Raw genomic sequence first — 13,169 nt, forward strand, 5'->3', positions numbered from 1 at the left:
GATTATTCTAGATTATACTTCTTTTTCTCTAGTTTATTGTAATTATTCTCATTATTTTTAACATATTGTTCCACTTTATTTTGTTGATAGCTTCCGCTAGGTGCACTAACATCATTAGTATAGTGTAGTTTTTATTTATCAATTCTTTCATTAGTATCCACAGAGTCAGAATTGTTTATCTGCTGTCTTTATATTTCCCATTTGCCCTTTTCAAGTTTTTTCTGTTCATTAATGTGCGGATAATAAAGTGAAAGACAGCATTTTTACCAAGTACCACTTGTTCACAATTGGTGTTCAAAGCAACAGCAGTGTAAATACAAGTCCCAGAGAAAAAAAGTCTTTTGCTGGGCATATATTGCTCTTATTGCACAAAGGCAGATAACTTCCTGTTGGAGTTTGAAGTATTACTAAGCAGGATTAGAGGAGAATTCACAAGCTTTATGACAGAAGGTGAGACAAAACATTAGTGAAAGAAACTTACAAGACTTACTTTCAACCTACAGACATGTACGAATATCTTAACAAAATGTAAAGATACAGCATGCAATAGAAGACCATGTAATCACTAACATACCTGAGAATATGAAGAGCTGTGTAAGTTGTAGATGTAATAATTATTTATCACTATTGCCAAAAAATTGGATACATGGTAAGCCCATGTAAAATGATGAAACAGAAATAGACTAGACTAGGACATATAAATGGCTTGGAAGTATTTAAAAATAGTTCAGTAAAGACAGCATCACAGCAAAAATTATTCACATCAGGGTGGAACAAATGGAAGTGTGTAAAGATTATGAGGCACTCAGATATCTAACAAAGGAATTACTGGTATATGGACGTGAATAAAACTTATAGCAGGGTCTTAAAGGAGGCAAAATTCAGATATTACATACATAAAATTGTAACTTCTTAACATATCTCTGGAACAAGAAAGAGTCAGATGTACCAGTCCATTGAAACATAGCACTTACAATGGAAGGTACAAAACTGAATGAGCCTTATGAAGTATGTGATATATTCAAAGAGCACAACATAGCAGTAGTGGATGGACTGCTCAAATAGCAAAACATCATGATAGCAGATACCATGAAAATTTCCACAGTGGCTACAGAATGTGTATTTCTGTCACCTACAGATGAGTCATAAGTCAGAAATATAATAAAATGAGAGAAAAGTAAAAATTGGATGAGCTTAAATGACATATCCCCAAAACTAGTTAAGTATGTATGATAGGTTTCTGGAAGCATGTGGTACCATAGATCTATGTACAGGTCATGCAATTTGTGTAAATTATGGGCTGCCGGTTTGTGAGCATGGAGCTGATGCCCAGTAGTGTCCCAAATGTGTTCCATCAGGTTCAGATCAGGAGGTTTTGGTTGCCAAGATGGCAATGTGTGTACACTATCACCAGCATGAAACCATACAGCATGATTATGGCCTTGTGAAAGGGACAGTTATACTGCTGGAAAAAGTCATTGTTGTCATGAAAGTCATCAAGTATGAAGAGAAGCAGATGGCCCACAATAATGTTTATGTAGTCAAAAGCTGTTACAGTGCTTCATTGCCACGGATTCCACAGATTCCAAGTGAATGATACCCCCAGCACGTCACTGCACCCACCAGTGTGTGCCCATGGTGAGGTACGCTTTGAGCAGGCATTGATATGGATAATGGCATATCCAGATAAAACCACTGAACTGGAGTAGCAACAAACATGATTCATCTGACCAGAAGACATGTTGCAATTAATCCATGGTCCAGTCAGTCTCTATGTTCCCATGTCTACTACAGTGGTAATTAATGGTGATACTGGGTCAACATGGAAACATTCAGGAGCTGTCTGCTGCAGAGCCCTGTGTCCAACAACATGCATTGAACTGTGTGCTTTGAAAAAACACTTGTGCTTGTACCAAGATTGTACACTGTCATTAGATCTGCAACAGATCACTGCTTACCCAGCTTTGCAGACCAGGTAAGGCTGACCTCCAATTTGTGTGATGAGGCACTGACAGTCAACATCTTATTGCCCACTCATGGTTTTACAATCCTTCAATCATTTTCCATAGATGCTCACAACTGTAGTACGCTAACAGCCAAACATCTTCACCATTACTGAGTTGTCCATTTCCAGGCACATGGCAATAACATCTACCCTTTTTCAAATTCACTTGTGTCAGTTGATTTTCCAGTTAGCAGCACTGCTCTGCTTATATACAAGTTGCCCTTAAGTCAGTTGTAAATAATGTGTTTGGTGCAATAACACTAAACAAATGAAAAAACAAATTTATTATCAACACAACAATGCATGTTGAGTTAAATGAACCTACAAATGATGCTCAAGTGGTTCCCACACTGTTCTATGCAAACATGGCATGTTTTCAACAATCATTTGCAAATTTGGTTACAAATCTTTCAGGAATGTAGGTTTTTCAAATTCTGATAGGATACATCCCTTCAAATGCCCAAAATCACTAATTTTTATGAAATAAGCATCATTTTTTAGTAAACCCCAGAATGAAAAATCAATACATGTGATATCTGAGGATCATGGAGGCCTTGCAATAGTACCCAGGCTTCTAATCCATTCATTAAAGTTTTCGCATAGAAAGTCAGTCACTATAACTCCATAATGCAGGGATGCTCCATCTTGTTGCCATATCCAGTTTCTCTTAACTGGCTGCACTTATTCCAAAAGTTGACTATTTTCCAGTTCTTCTAACACTTCAGGAAGCAAATCTTAGTAATTTAAAGAACTAACAGTACCATCATAAAAATGAGGACCAGTTAGCCCACTGCTGAAAATCCCTGTGCATACACTCATGCCACTCTGTCGTACTAGAATTAATAAATAAGAAATTATTAGTATTGGGAATATTTTGCAATTTGACTATGTCTTTTGATTGTGTGGACTATGATATCCCTAAGCAAAAGTTGAAATAATGTAGGATAGCAGACACAGAAGGTTTATAGTTTTTGTCTTATCTGCATAAGAGAATCTCTGTTTCATGTCACATAGAAATATGCACTCAGAATTTTAAACAATCAACATGCTTTACCAAAGGTTTATGTATGAGTCCTCTGTTGTTTATGAAACACATAAAATATGATCGTGCAGGTGCTCTGTTAGAAGATGAAAAAGTTGTCCATATTTTTCAAGAAAAATGGATTACAATTAAATTTTGACAATACTCATATCTACAAACATCTTATTACTTCTCATACAACTCCACAGTCCATACAAAATAGTCTACTAAAAAGAAAAAAAATACAATAAGCATGTAACATTAAAGTTTTAAAAGTATAGATAGGTAATATAGTTAATTTGGAGAACACTAACTCTCAATTTGATGAAATGCCTTAGTTGAATAACTTTTGCAGGCTGCATGATATCTGCAATACTGATTTTTTTTTTAAAAAAAGCTTCATGTTGTGATGATTGTTTCATAATACATATGATTATTACTGTCTTCTGTTACTAGCAGTATTTTTCTTTTCTCAAAAAATAGCATAAAACATGATTACAATACTGTAGAAGAGTCTACAAAGACTTCAAGGGCTTAACATTAATGTTAAATTATTTCTTTGTATTACACTTAAATAAAACATACATCCTTGATGGGACCAGATGATGCTTGTTTCTCTGTAATATGATTAAATGACAGGGCAGAGTATCTTCATAAACTTTTTGTGTAACTCAAATTGTGCTGTGCCAATATGTACTACAACATTGCAGTGAGAGATGACCATTTATACAAGAGAGAGAGAAGTACTTGCAGAGACATGTCACTAATTTCTGTAAAATGCTTTCCATAAGCTATGGAAAATCACAAAACTGGAACTTAAGGAATCATAATGGGACTGTCACAAAATTACTGTTGTTAATACTATAATGTCACAAAAATTATCACACAAAACGTGTGGCACAGCAGTCTATTGGCAGCATCTGTACGCAGTAATAGCTACATGTCTAAGAGTAGGGTGGGAACTTGTGCTGTGAAACTGATAACTTAATAGTCTTGAGGTATCATTTTTCTGACTTAGTGATGTGGAGGAGAGGTGTCACACGTGAGGCAGATAAAATTCAGACAAGAGATGTTTGAATTGCCAATTGTTGTTCCTTCTGTTGGCTGCAAGCTGTAGCAACAAATTTTAATCACATATTCAGCACAAAGGATGTTCCCCTCAGTGACTAACAATGGCTGCATTGCACTCACATGACTTCACAGAGGTGGTGTGTGTTTAATATGATCAGCTACTTGCGCACTTCTCAGTCATCACTTGAACGAGTGTTCACAAGTAGGTGTACCAATTTTTACAATGGCTTTCAGATTGATAAAGTTTCATTTTCTTTCTGGATGAGCCTTGATTTACATCATGAAGTGATGACAGATGAGCCTTCATTTGGTAAGAAGCCAGTCACTGAAACCTTTTGGCACCCATCAGATGTGAATTGAAGGATGCCTTTTGACAAGTTGGTCTCTGTATCTTGGGAGCTACACCCTTAAGTACCACTGACAATATTGTCTTTTTTAACTTTGTTGTAGACATTGGTGCATGACACCTTGTGCTCATAGTATGTGGGTATTGACAACTGCACAATAAAATAGTTACCCTAGTGTGCAAACTTAGTTGTATTAAATTTTTAAGATTAAGTCTCCAGAAAAAATCTCTTTACTGAACCAACTAGAATGCTCAACAGGTAGTAACACATGCTGCAACAATTATTGTATTTAACACATATTAAAATATTATAAAATATCATCTTACAAGGGCCACAAATTAATTTATGCTGAAATTCAAATTGTAAAATTGTTTTCCAATGTGAATTCAATAATTACTGTAAGAAGTAGCAAATTATTCTGACTCAAAAGTGAAATCTACATTTGTACTCCACAAGCCACCTTACAGTGTGTGGTGGAGGGTATTTTGTACTTTGTGTACCAGTGTCACTTCCTCCTTTTTCCTGTTCCAGTTGCATATGTTTTAAGGGAAGAACAATTTCTGCTAGGCCTCTGTGAAGACTAAAATCTTTCTAATTTTATCTTCATGGGCTTTTTGTGAGTATACTGGTTGACTCTTCTAGGCCCTCAGGACTTTAACAATAAACCACACCATGATGCAGTATGCCACTCTTGCAGCAACTGCCACTGAAGTTGGTTGAGCATCTCCATGACACTTTCACAGTTACTAAATGCATCTGTAATGAAACATGCTCCTCTTCTTTGGATCTTCACTATTTCCTTAATCAGTCCCATTTGGTTTGGATACCGTACTGACAAGCAATGTTCATTTATTGATTGAACAAATGTTTTGCAAGCAACTTCATTGGTGGACTACATTTCCTGAGGATTCTCCAAATGAATCTCAGCCTGGCAGGTGCCTTAGTCAAGATTAATTCTAATTGCTCCATATTCATACTCCTAGATATTTTATGGAAGTAACTGCTTCCTGTGACTGTTCTGCAGTTTTTTAATCATAGAATAAGTCCTTGTCTGTCTATGTATTCACAATACATTCCATTTCTTTATGTTGAGAGTCAATTGCAATTTCCGGCACCAAGCATCAATCCTCTGTATATTTTCCTGCATTTTACTACAGTTTTCCAGCATTGTAACTTCTCTGTGGACAACAGCATCATCTGTGAAAAGCCTCATGGAACTTCTGACATTATCTACAAGGTCATTTATACATATTGTAAAAAGTAATGATCCTGCAACACTCCTCTGGGGCATGCCCAAAGTTACTTTTATGTCTGAAGACTACTTTCTGTTCAGAATGGCATGCTGTGTTCTGTTTGCTAAAAAGTCTTTGATCCAGTCACACAGTCTGTCTGATATTCTGTACACGTGTAATTTGTTCATTAGGCAGCAGTGCAGAACTGTAAACTGTATTAAATGCCTTCCAGAAGTTAAGGACCTATCTGGGCACCTGCATCTACTACTTTCTACACCTGGTGGATGAACAGAGCATGTTGGGTTTCTCATGATCATTGTTTTCAGAACACATGTTGGGTCCTACAGAGGAGATTTACAGTTTCCAGAAATGTCATAATATACAAGCATAAAACATGTTGAAAATTCTACCACAGACCATCACCAGAGATGTGTGGGGAATGTTTCGTGTGTATCTTTGACGACCCTTCTTGACAATGGTGATGATATGTGCTTTTTTCCAATCATTAGGAATACTTTGTTCCTCAAGATAAATAATATGATTTGGGGACTGAATACATAATGAACTCAGCTGCTGTCATTGTAACTTCTTATTGGTTGCAAGAGAACAACTGGTGCTTTAAATTTCCATTTGACTCTTGTCACAATCACTAAATGCTGTTTCATTGATGCTAACTCTATGCACATGAGACAGAGAACATTCGTCACCAAATGTTAACCTGGAAATTATGGCAATGGTTTCTTTTGAGAAATTTTGACTTTTAAACTGGGACTTTATGAGAATGGTATGTAGTACCTGAGCATGGTACCTTCTAGGAATGAATTTTTTGTGTTACATTTTGTAGTGAATCAGTGACCTGACACAGTATTTTCATCTTCAACAGTAAACATTTCAGTGTATGGACTGGCCTGCTTGATCTCCTAGGCAGAATACCACAGAATAATTGAGATGCTTTCAGGAAGAGTGTTGTTGGTCACAACCCTTAATCCTGACCAATTCTGCACTCAAGTAGCATTGTTAGAAGAATAGTATTCATTTGATATCAAGACAGATTATCACTCCCATTGCTGCTTGGACTGGTTTTACTTGTGTCGTATGTAACTTCCACAATCATTTTGCACCTGAATTTAAATATACAGTACATTCTTTGCTTGGAATAATACATCCAGTGTTATTTGTGATGTATTGTACTTTGTATGGTTCGGCCACATTTCCTCAGTTTTACCGCATGATCTTTTGAGCTGTTACATTTTTTCTGGTTTTTTTTCTTCTTTGATTTGTGCAATGTAGAGGGTGTACATAACACAGAAAAATAGTACATCTAATGTACACATTTGCAAGAAGAATGAATCATAAGAAATGGTTAATGAGTTCTCTATTACTAGTTTTCAAATTACTTAAACAGAAAAAACAATTGTTGATAATTGAATCTGTAAACATTGTAGAATATCTAGCTTTTACTTGCCATATCTCTTCTGCTCTCAACATATGTCCTGTTGTTGAGGAACTGGAATGTGACTCGATGAATATTTGATATTACATGCACCTGCACTTCGGCATCTGCATAATGACCAAATACGTCTAGAAGAAAGCAATAAAACATATCATTAATTGGCTATGTACCTAAGTACATCACTGGTTATTAAAATTGTAACATCATGACGATGACATGCAACAAACTTCAAATTCACTTGAAATGTAGAATATGCTTGGATATACAAGTTAACATTTTAGCTCAACCACCTAAAGCACATAGGTGTAATGCCAGCAATATCCTGTAGATAAAGAAATTTTGTGCCTGGGTTTGTCGGTCATTAATCACATTTTAATTGAATTTGTTTGTAGGAAGCTAATTTTATGCCTCATTTAAGTACTACAAACACCTACCAACATGTCAGAGTTTGGCACTATACAGATTGTGGCTTACTGAGACTACAGTTTATTGTCCTTCAATTTTGCTGCTCACATTGCCAGGGATCACAACTGTCATGTGAATGTGGAATCATTGGGTTCAGGAGGGCAGTACTCAACATCATGCAAGATCTCAGCAATTCCACGTGATTAACAACCAAGAGGATGGATATTGTTTGTTCAGTTGGCAGGATTGTAAAGCCATGTCAGTTTCCTTCCCTCAGGAAGATGGCATGCTTCGAACAAGACAAGTATCAACAAGCAACATCCAAACACTGTCAGCGTGGTAACCACATTGTTGTGGCTTCCCTTGAAGCAGCAGCAGAGACAGGCATGCCAACAATGGTCTGCCCAATGGGAACACTGGTCTCAGATGTGGCAAAACATCATCTTTTTGGATGAGTCCTGTTTCCAATATAACACCACATGAGACATATCTGTGCACAGAGACTCTGAGGAAAATGAATGAACTACCTTCATCGTCATCGTATTGGCCTAATAGGTACTTAGCAAGATGGTACAAGATGATCACCTCTAGTTATTAGACACCAGGCACTGCATATCTAATGGGTTAAGGCTGGTGGCTGTTTCCTGTCTTCAGTATCAGCATGATGTTATTTTTTGACACGATAATGCTTTGCCGAATCTTTGTAGTTTTCTTCAAGCAGGTAACACAAGTCCCAATGTTGTCTGTGCTGTCTTGATCTAGTTCAGGACAGAGGGAGTTTGACTGTTGTTCTGACCAGCACTTCCCTCAGTTCTCTCCCCCAGTGAAAACATCTGGTCATAGGTTGTAAAGAGATTGGAAAGTTGCTGCTTGCAACTATGATTGATGAAATCTATCATAGAGTTGAAGAGGCATGGAATGATGTACCCATATTTTTTTTATCCTACCTCAGTTAGACTCAGAGCCCAGCTGAGTTCAAGCCCCTTTTAGTGGTAGAAGTGGCAGCTCTATGTATTACATTTTGCACCCTATAAACTCCCAAATCATCAACAAATTTAGCCATATATTCTTCATATTATACTGTATATGTACAATAAGTAAAACTTTGTTATTTGCTGTTCTTAAAGATCAACAGTGTAGTATTGATCCATATTTTATTTATAAGTGGACTACATTTTATCTTTTGCTAGTGGTAATCTGCATAATTCAAATCAAATTGCTGATAATGTAAGAGAAAGCTGAAAAAGAGTAAATTTATTGATAAAGGAAAAAATTTACTGCATGGATTCATTTTAGAGCTTTCTTAAACTCACTATTGTTGTGAATCTTTGTCTTTATTTCGGGAGGAAGAGCATTGAAGAGTTTTGCTCCAGTGTAGTGGACACCCTTTTGTGCCAGGCTCAAATTTCTGAGTTCACTGTGTATGTCATTCTTCCTCCGTGTGTTATGCTCATGATAATTACTGTTTGGTTGAAATATATCTATATTTTTACAAACAAAACACATGAGAGAAAAAATATATTGGCATGCAGTTGTGTATATTTTAAGATTACGAAAACTATTTCTACAAGAGTCTCTTGGGAGCAATCCACATATAATTCTTAAAGCTCGCTTCTGTGCAATGAACACTTTCCTTGCTAATGGCTGGTTGCCCCAAAAAATAATTCCGTACTCAATGAGACAATGAAAATAGCCATAATATGCCACTTTTGCAGTGTTAGGTTCAACACATGTAGTGACAACCCGTAAAGCATAGATAGCAGAGCTAAGCCTCTTACAGAGATCAATAATATGTGAAGGCCAGTTCATTTTCTTGTCAATGTGCACTCCAAGAAATTTTGTTGTTTCCGTTCTAACTGTTGGTTGATTACCACATGTCACACTTATCTCTCTCTCTTTTTCTGTTTTTGTACAGAATTGGATAAAGTTGGTCTTGCTGGAATTTAATGAGAGACCATTCACCTTGAACCAATTAACCATATCTGAGAGTATGTGATTAATGAGTTCCTCAAGATTGTTGTCTGTTCTACTGCTCATAAAAATTGTGGTATCATCAGCAAATAGTGTCAATTTACACGGCAGGCTTGTACATGATGGTAGATCGTTTATAAAAATCAGGAATAATAGTGGCCCAAGAATTGAGCCCTGGGGCACTCCACATGTAATGAAGCTCCATTCAGAATCTGAGGAAGTGTCACATACTCCACCTGAGCTATTCAACACAACTTTTTGTTTTCTGTCTCGGAGGTACGACTGTAGCCAATTGCCTGCAACACCACTTATCCCTACTAATTTTGCTTTTTGCAAGAGAATCTGGTGATCAACACAGTCAAACGCTTTGGATAAATCACAGAAGACACCAAGTGCTAGCATTTTTTCATTAAGAGTTTCTAGGACTTCATTTGCAAGTGCGTAGACTGCATCTTCTGTTGAACGGCCCTTTTGAAAGCCAAACTGGCTCTTACTGAGAACTTCGTTCTTCATGAGATGATCAGTAATTCTTACATGTATTAGCTTTTCTAGAATTTTGGAGAAAGCTGTCAGCAAAGAGATAGGTCGATAGTTAGTTAGTTCATCTTTATCACCCTTTTTGTACAGGGGCTTCACAATGGCACACTTAAGTCTACTGGGAACAACACCTTTCTGAAGGGAAGCATTGAAAATATGATAGAGAATGTCCCTTATCCACACACAAGAATATTTCAATAAATTACTAGATATATTATCAACCCCTGCAGAATTCGTACTTTTTAGGGACATGATGATTTTTTGAATTTCTTCTACAGTGACAGGATTAAGGTGCATTTCTGAAATTGTGTTTGAATATACGGCTTGACAAAGAGTTACAGCTTCATCAACATCGGGCTTGCAACCAATCTGTTGAGTTGCTGATAGGAAGTGTTTATTAAAAATGTCAGCCACCGTTCTGGGGTTATCTACTAGGATACCTTCATATCTGATATTATTTATATCTTCTTTACTTGTTGTATCTCTTCCTGTTTCTTTTTTTACAATGCTCCAAATTGCTTTTATTTTGTTATTAGAATTATCTATTTTCTTCTCATAATAAAGGGCTTTTGATTTCTGTATTAGTTTCTTCAAAATTTTACAGTATATTCTATAGTGTTCCCATTTTTCTACATCTTTACAGAATCTTATTGCAGCATAAGTTTCCCTTTTGGTTTTACATGACTGTTTTATACCTTTTGTAATCCAAGGCTTGCTTACAGAATTGGAAGCCCTGTTTCTGACCCATTTCTTGGGAAATATTTCTTCAAAAAGAGCACAGAATTCATTTATAAAACAGTTAAATTTAGTATCAACATCATCATGGCTATATACTAAAGACCAATCCATTTGCTGCAACCTGTGGTTGAAAGTTCCTTTCGCCTCTTCATTAATTACTCTTATGAATTTCCACCGAGGAAATTCTTTTTTGAACAGATTAACGTCATAAATAGTGAGAATTTGTCCATCATGATCTGAAAGCCCACTTATAACCTGCCTGACAATATAATTCTGATGTCTATTTACATCTAAAAAAATGTTGTCTATCATAGTTTGGCACTCGGATGTAATTCTTGTTGGGAAGTTTATTACTGATGTCAGATTGTGTACGGTCATCACAATCTCAAAGTCTATTTTATTCTTATTTTCTGTCAAAAAGTTTATATTGAAATCACCTAATACTACAATATCCTTCGCTTTTGAAAGTAACCATGACAGTAGGAGTTCCACTGAATTCAGAAAAGTTTTTATGTCACCTGAAGGAGCCCTGTAGACAGCCAACACTATTATTGGGTATAATTTAGTTGTTATTTCTGTGGCACATGCCTCAAATTGTTGTTCCACACAATATTTCTTAATATCTATAGCTTTGTATGCTACACTATCCTTAACATAAATTGCTACTCCACCTTTATCTTTACTTTCCCTACAGTAGTATGTTACTAAAGTATAACTTACTATACATGGCAAGGCACATTTATCAGTAACATGGTGCTCAGTTAAGCACAAAATCTGGGCATTATTTATACTGTCCTTTTCACTAATGTTAATAAGGAGTTGATCTGTTTTGTTTAAGAGGCCCCTTATGTTTTGATGAAAGAACGAGATGCCTTCCTCTTGCTTTTTCATTCTATTAGTGCTGTTACCTGACTGAGAATCCATTGGAGTCTGCCTTGAGACAGGAGAGAGGAGACACCTGACACTACCTACTGTTGTCCCTTCTTTTTCTTCAGGCGCACACATAAAAAATCGTTGAGATGAGAAGGAGGCTCAGCATTTCTTCTGTCCAACAGCCTTCTATTTGTTGTTGTTGATGGTGGTGCTGTTTCTGACACTTCAAATGTTGGTTCTACCACTACTGCTGTGTTTCCTTGTGAACTTGGAGTCTTCTCGTTTTTGTTATTTTCGTCTAAAATAATATTTGGCTGATGAGGAACAGTAGTTCTTTTGTTGTTGAAATTGATGTCCACTGTTTTTTCTGTTAAAATTTGGTCTTTTTTTACATGTTTTGCTGCTGATGATGAAGTTTCTAATGAATTTTTTTGAAGCGTTTTCGTTATGGAGTCAGGCGATGGCAATGCAATTATCGTTTTGGTTTTGAATTTATTTTGATGGTTTTTTATTACCCTGGTTATCAGGCTTGTCAGATATTCTTTCCCCAAGCCATTCAGGTGAAGTCCGTGTTGCGTGTGGAATCTACATCCAATACTGCTTATATCAACGCATTTCACGTTTTTAAAATGTCTGCAGATTTTTGCAAACTGACTGTTGGCACTTTCTATTTCCCTGTTAACACACGACCATCTTGCAAGATCATAGCGATGCGGAATATTGACAAGTATTACATTAGTGTGAGTGAGGTTCCTCAGACACTGTTTAAGATCGCGCCGTTGCACTCCCTGTTTCATTTTTGTAGACATCGTTTGCGCCTCCCATAAGTACAACGAAGTCTTTATCATGCAGATTTTTTGCCTCTGTGGATTCGGTCATTTTTTTAATTTCGCTAAGTGGGGCTCCCGGTTTCACTATACCACACGAAAATGTTTTAGTTGTTTCTTTTTGTTTACTCGGAAGTCCACGACCATGGCTGTCTGAAAACACAAACAGTTTCCTGTTATTGGAGTTCACAATTTGCGAATTGTTTTGTATTGTTTTACTACACACTTCGACACAAATTTTGGTTGGCACATTTATATTGACCTCCTTCACAGCTGATTGCGTCAGTAAATTTTCTTCTCTTACCTTATTCCCCAAAGTGCCTATTTGCTTTTCCCATCGTTCATGCGAACTGTAAGTTGCATTTTCACTATCGGCAATCGAAAGTACTTGAAATGTGCTTTCGTGCACAAAGCTTGCGTAACTTTTGCAGGTTTTCCGAATTTGCACTTTGGACTTGCTGTTCTTGCACTTTACATTAGACCACTTTTCCGTAACGGACGAACTATCTCGCACAAGTTTTAGCGTGTTCAGTTCACTATTTTCTTGTTGTATTTTCGAAATGTCCGTTTTCAAACTGCCGATTATGAACTGTAAGCTCGTTATGCGTTCATTCAGTTTCTTGATTTCGTCTTTACAATTTTCACACGATTTCTTTTTTACGGCAAAATTTAAGTTTTTCTGGAAGGAC

At 36.5% G+C, this 13,169-nt stretch overlaps 1 protein-coding gene across 1 annotated transcript in view; it reads right to left on the reverse strand.

The window, feature by feature from the left end:
• The window catches only part of LOC124619549 (cadherin-23-like), a 490,213-nt gene that overhangs the window by 37,642 nt on the left and 439,402 nt on the right, over positions 1-13,169 (reverse strand). The window contains exon 29 of the mRNA XM_047146019.1: positions 7,142-7,257. Within this exon, the coding sequence (XP_047001975.1) occupies positions 7,142-7,257 (116 nt within the window). The remainder of the gene's footprint in view (positions 1-7,141; positions 7,258-13,169) is intronic.

The sequence above is a fragment of the Schistocerca americana genome, chromosome 6 (assembly GCF_021461395.2).
Source record: "Schistocerca americana isolate TAMUIC-IGC-003095 chromosome 6, iqSchAmer2.1, whole genome shotgun sequence".
NCBI classification, from domain to species: Eukaryota; Metazoa; Arthropoda; class Insecta; order Orthoptera; family Acrididae; genus Schistocerca; species Schistocerca americana.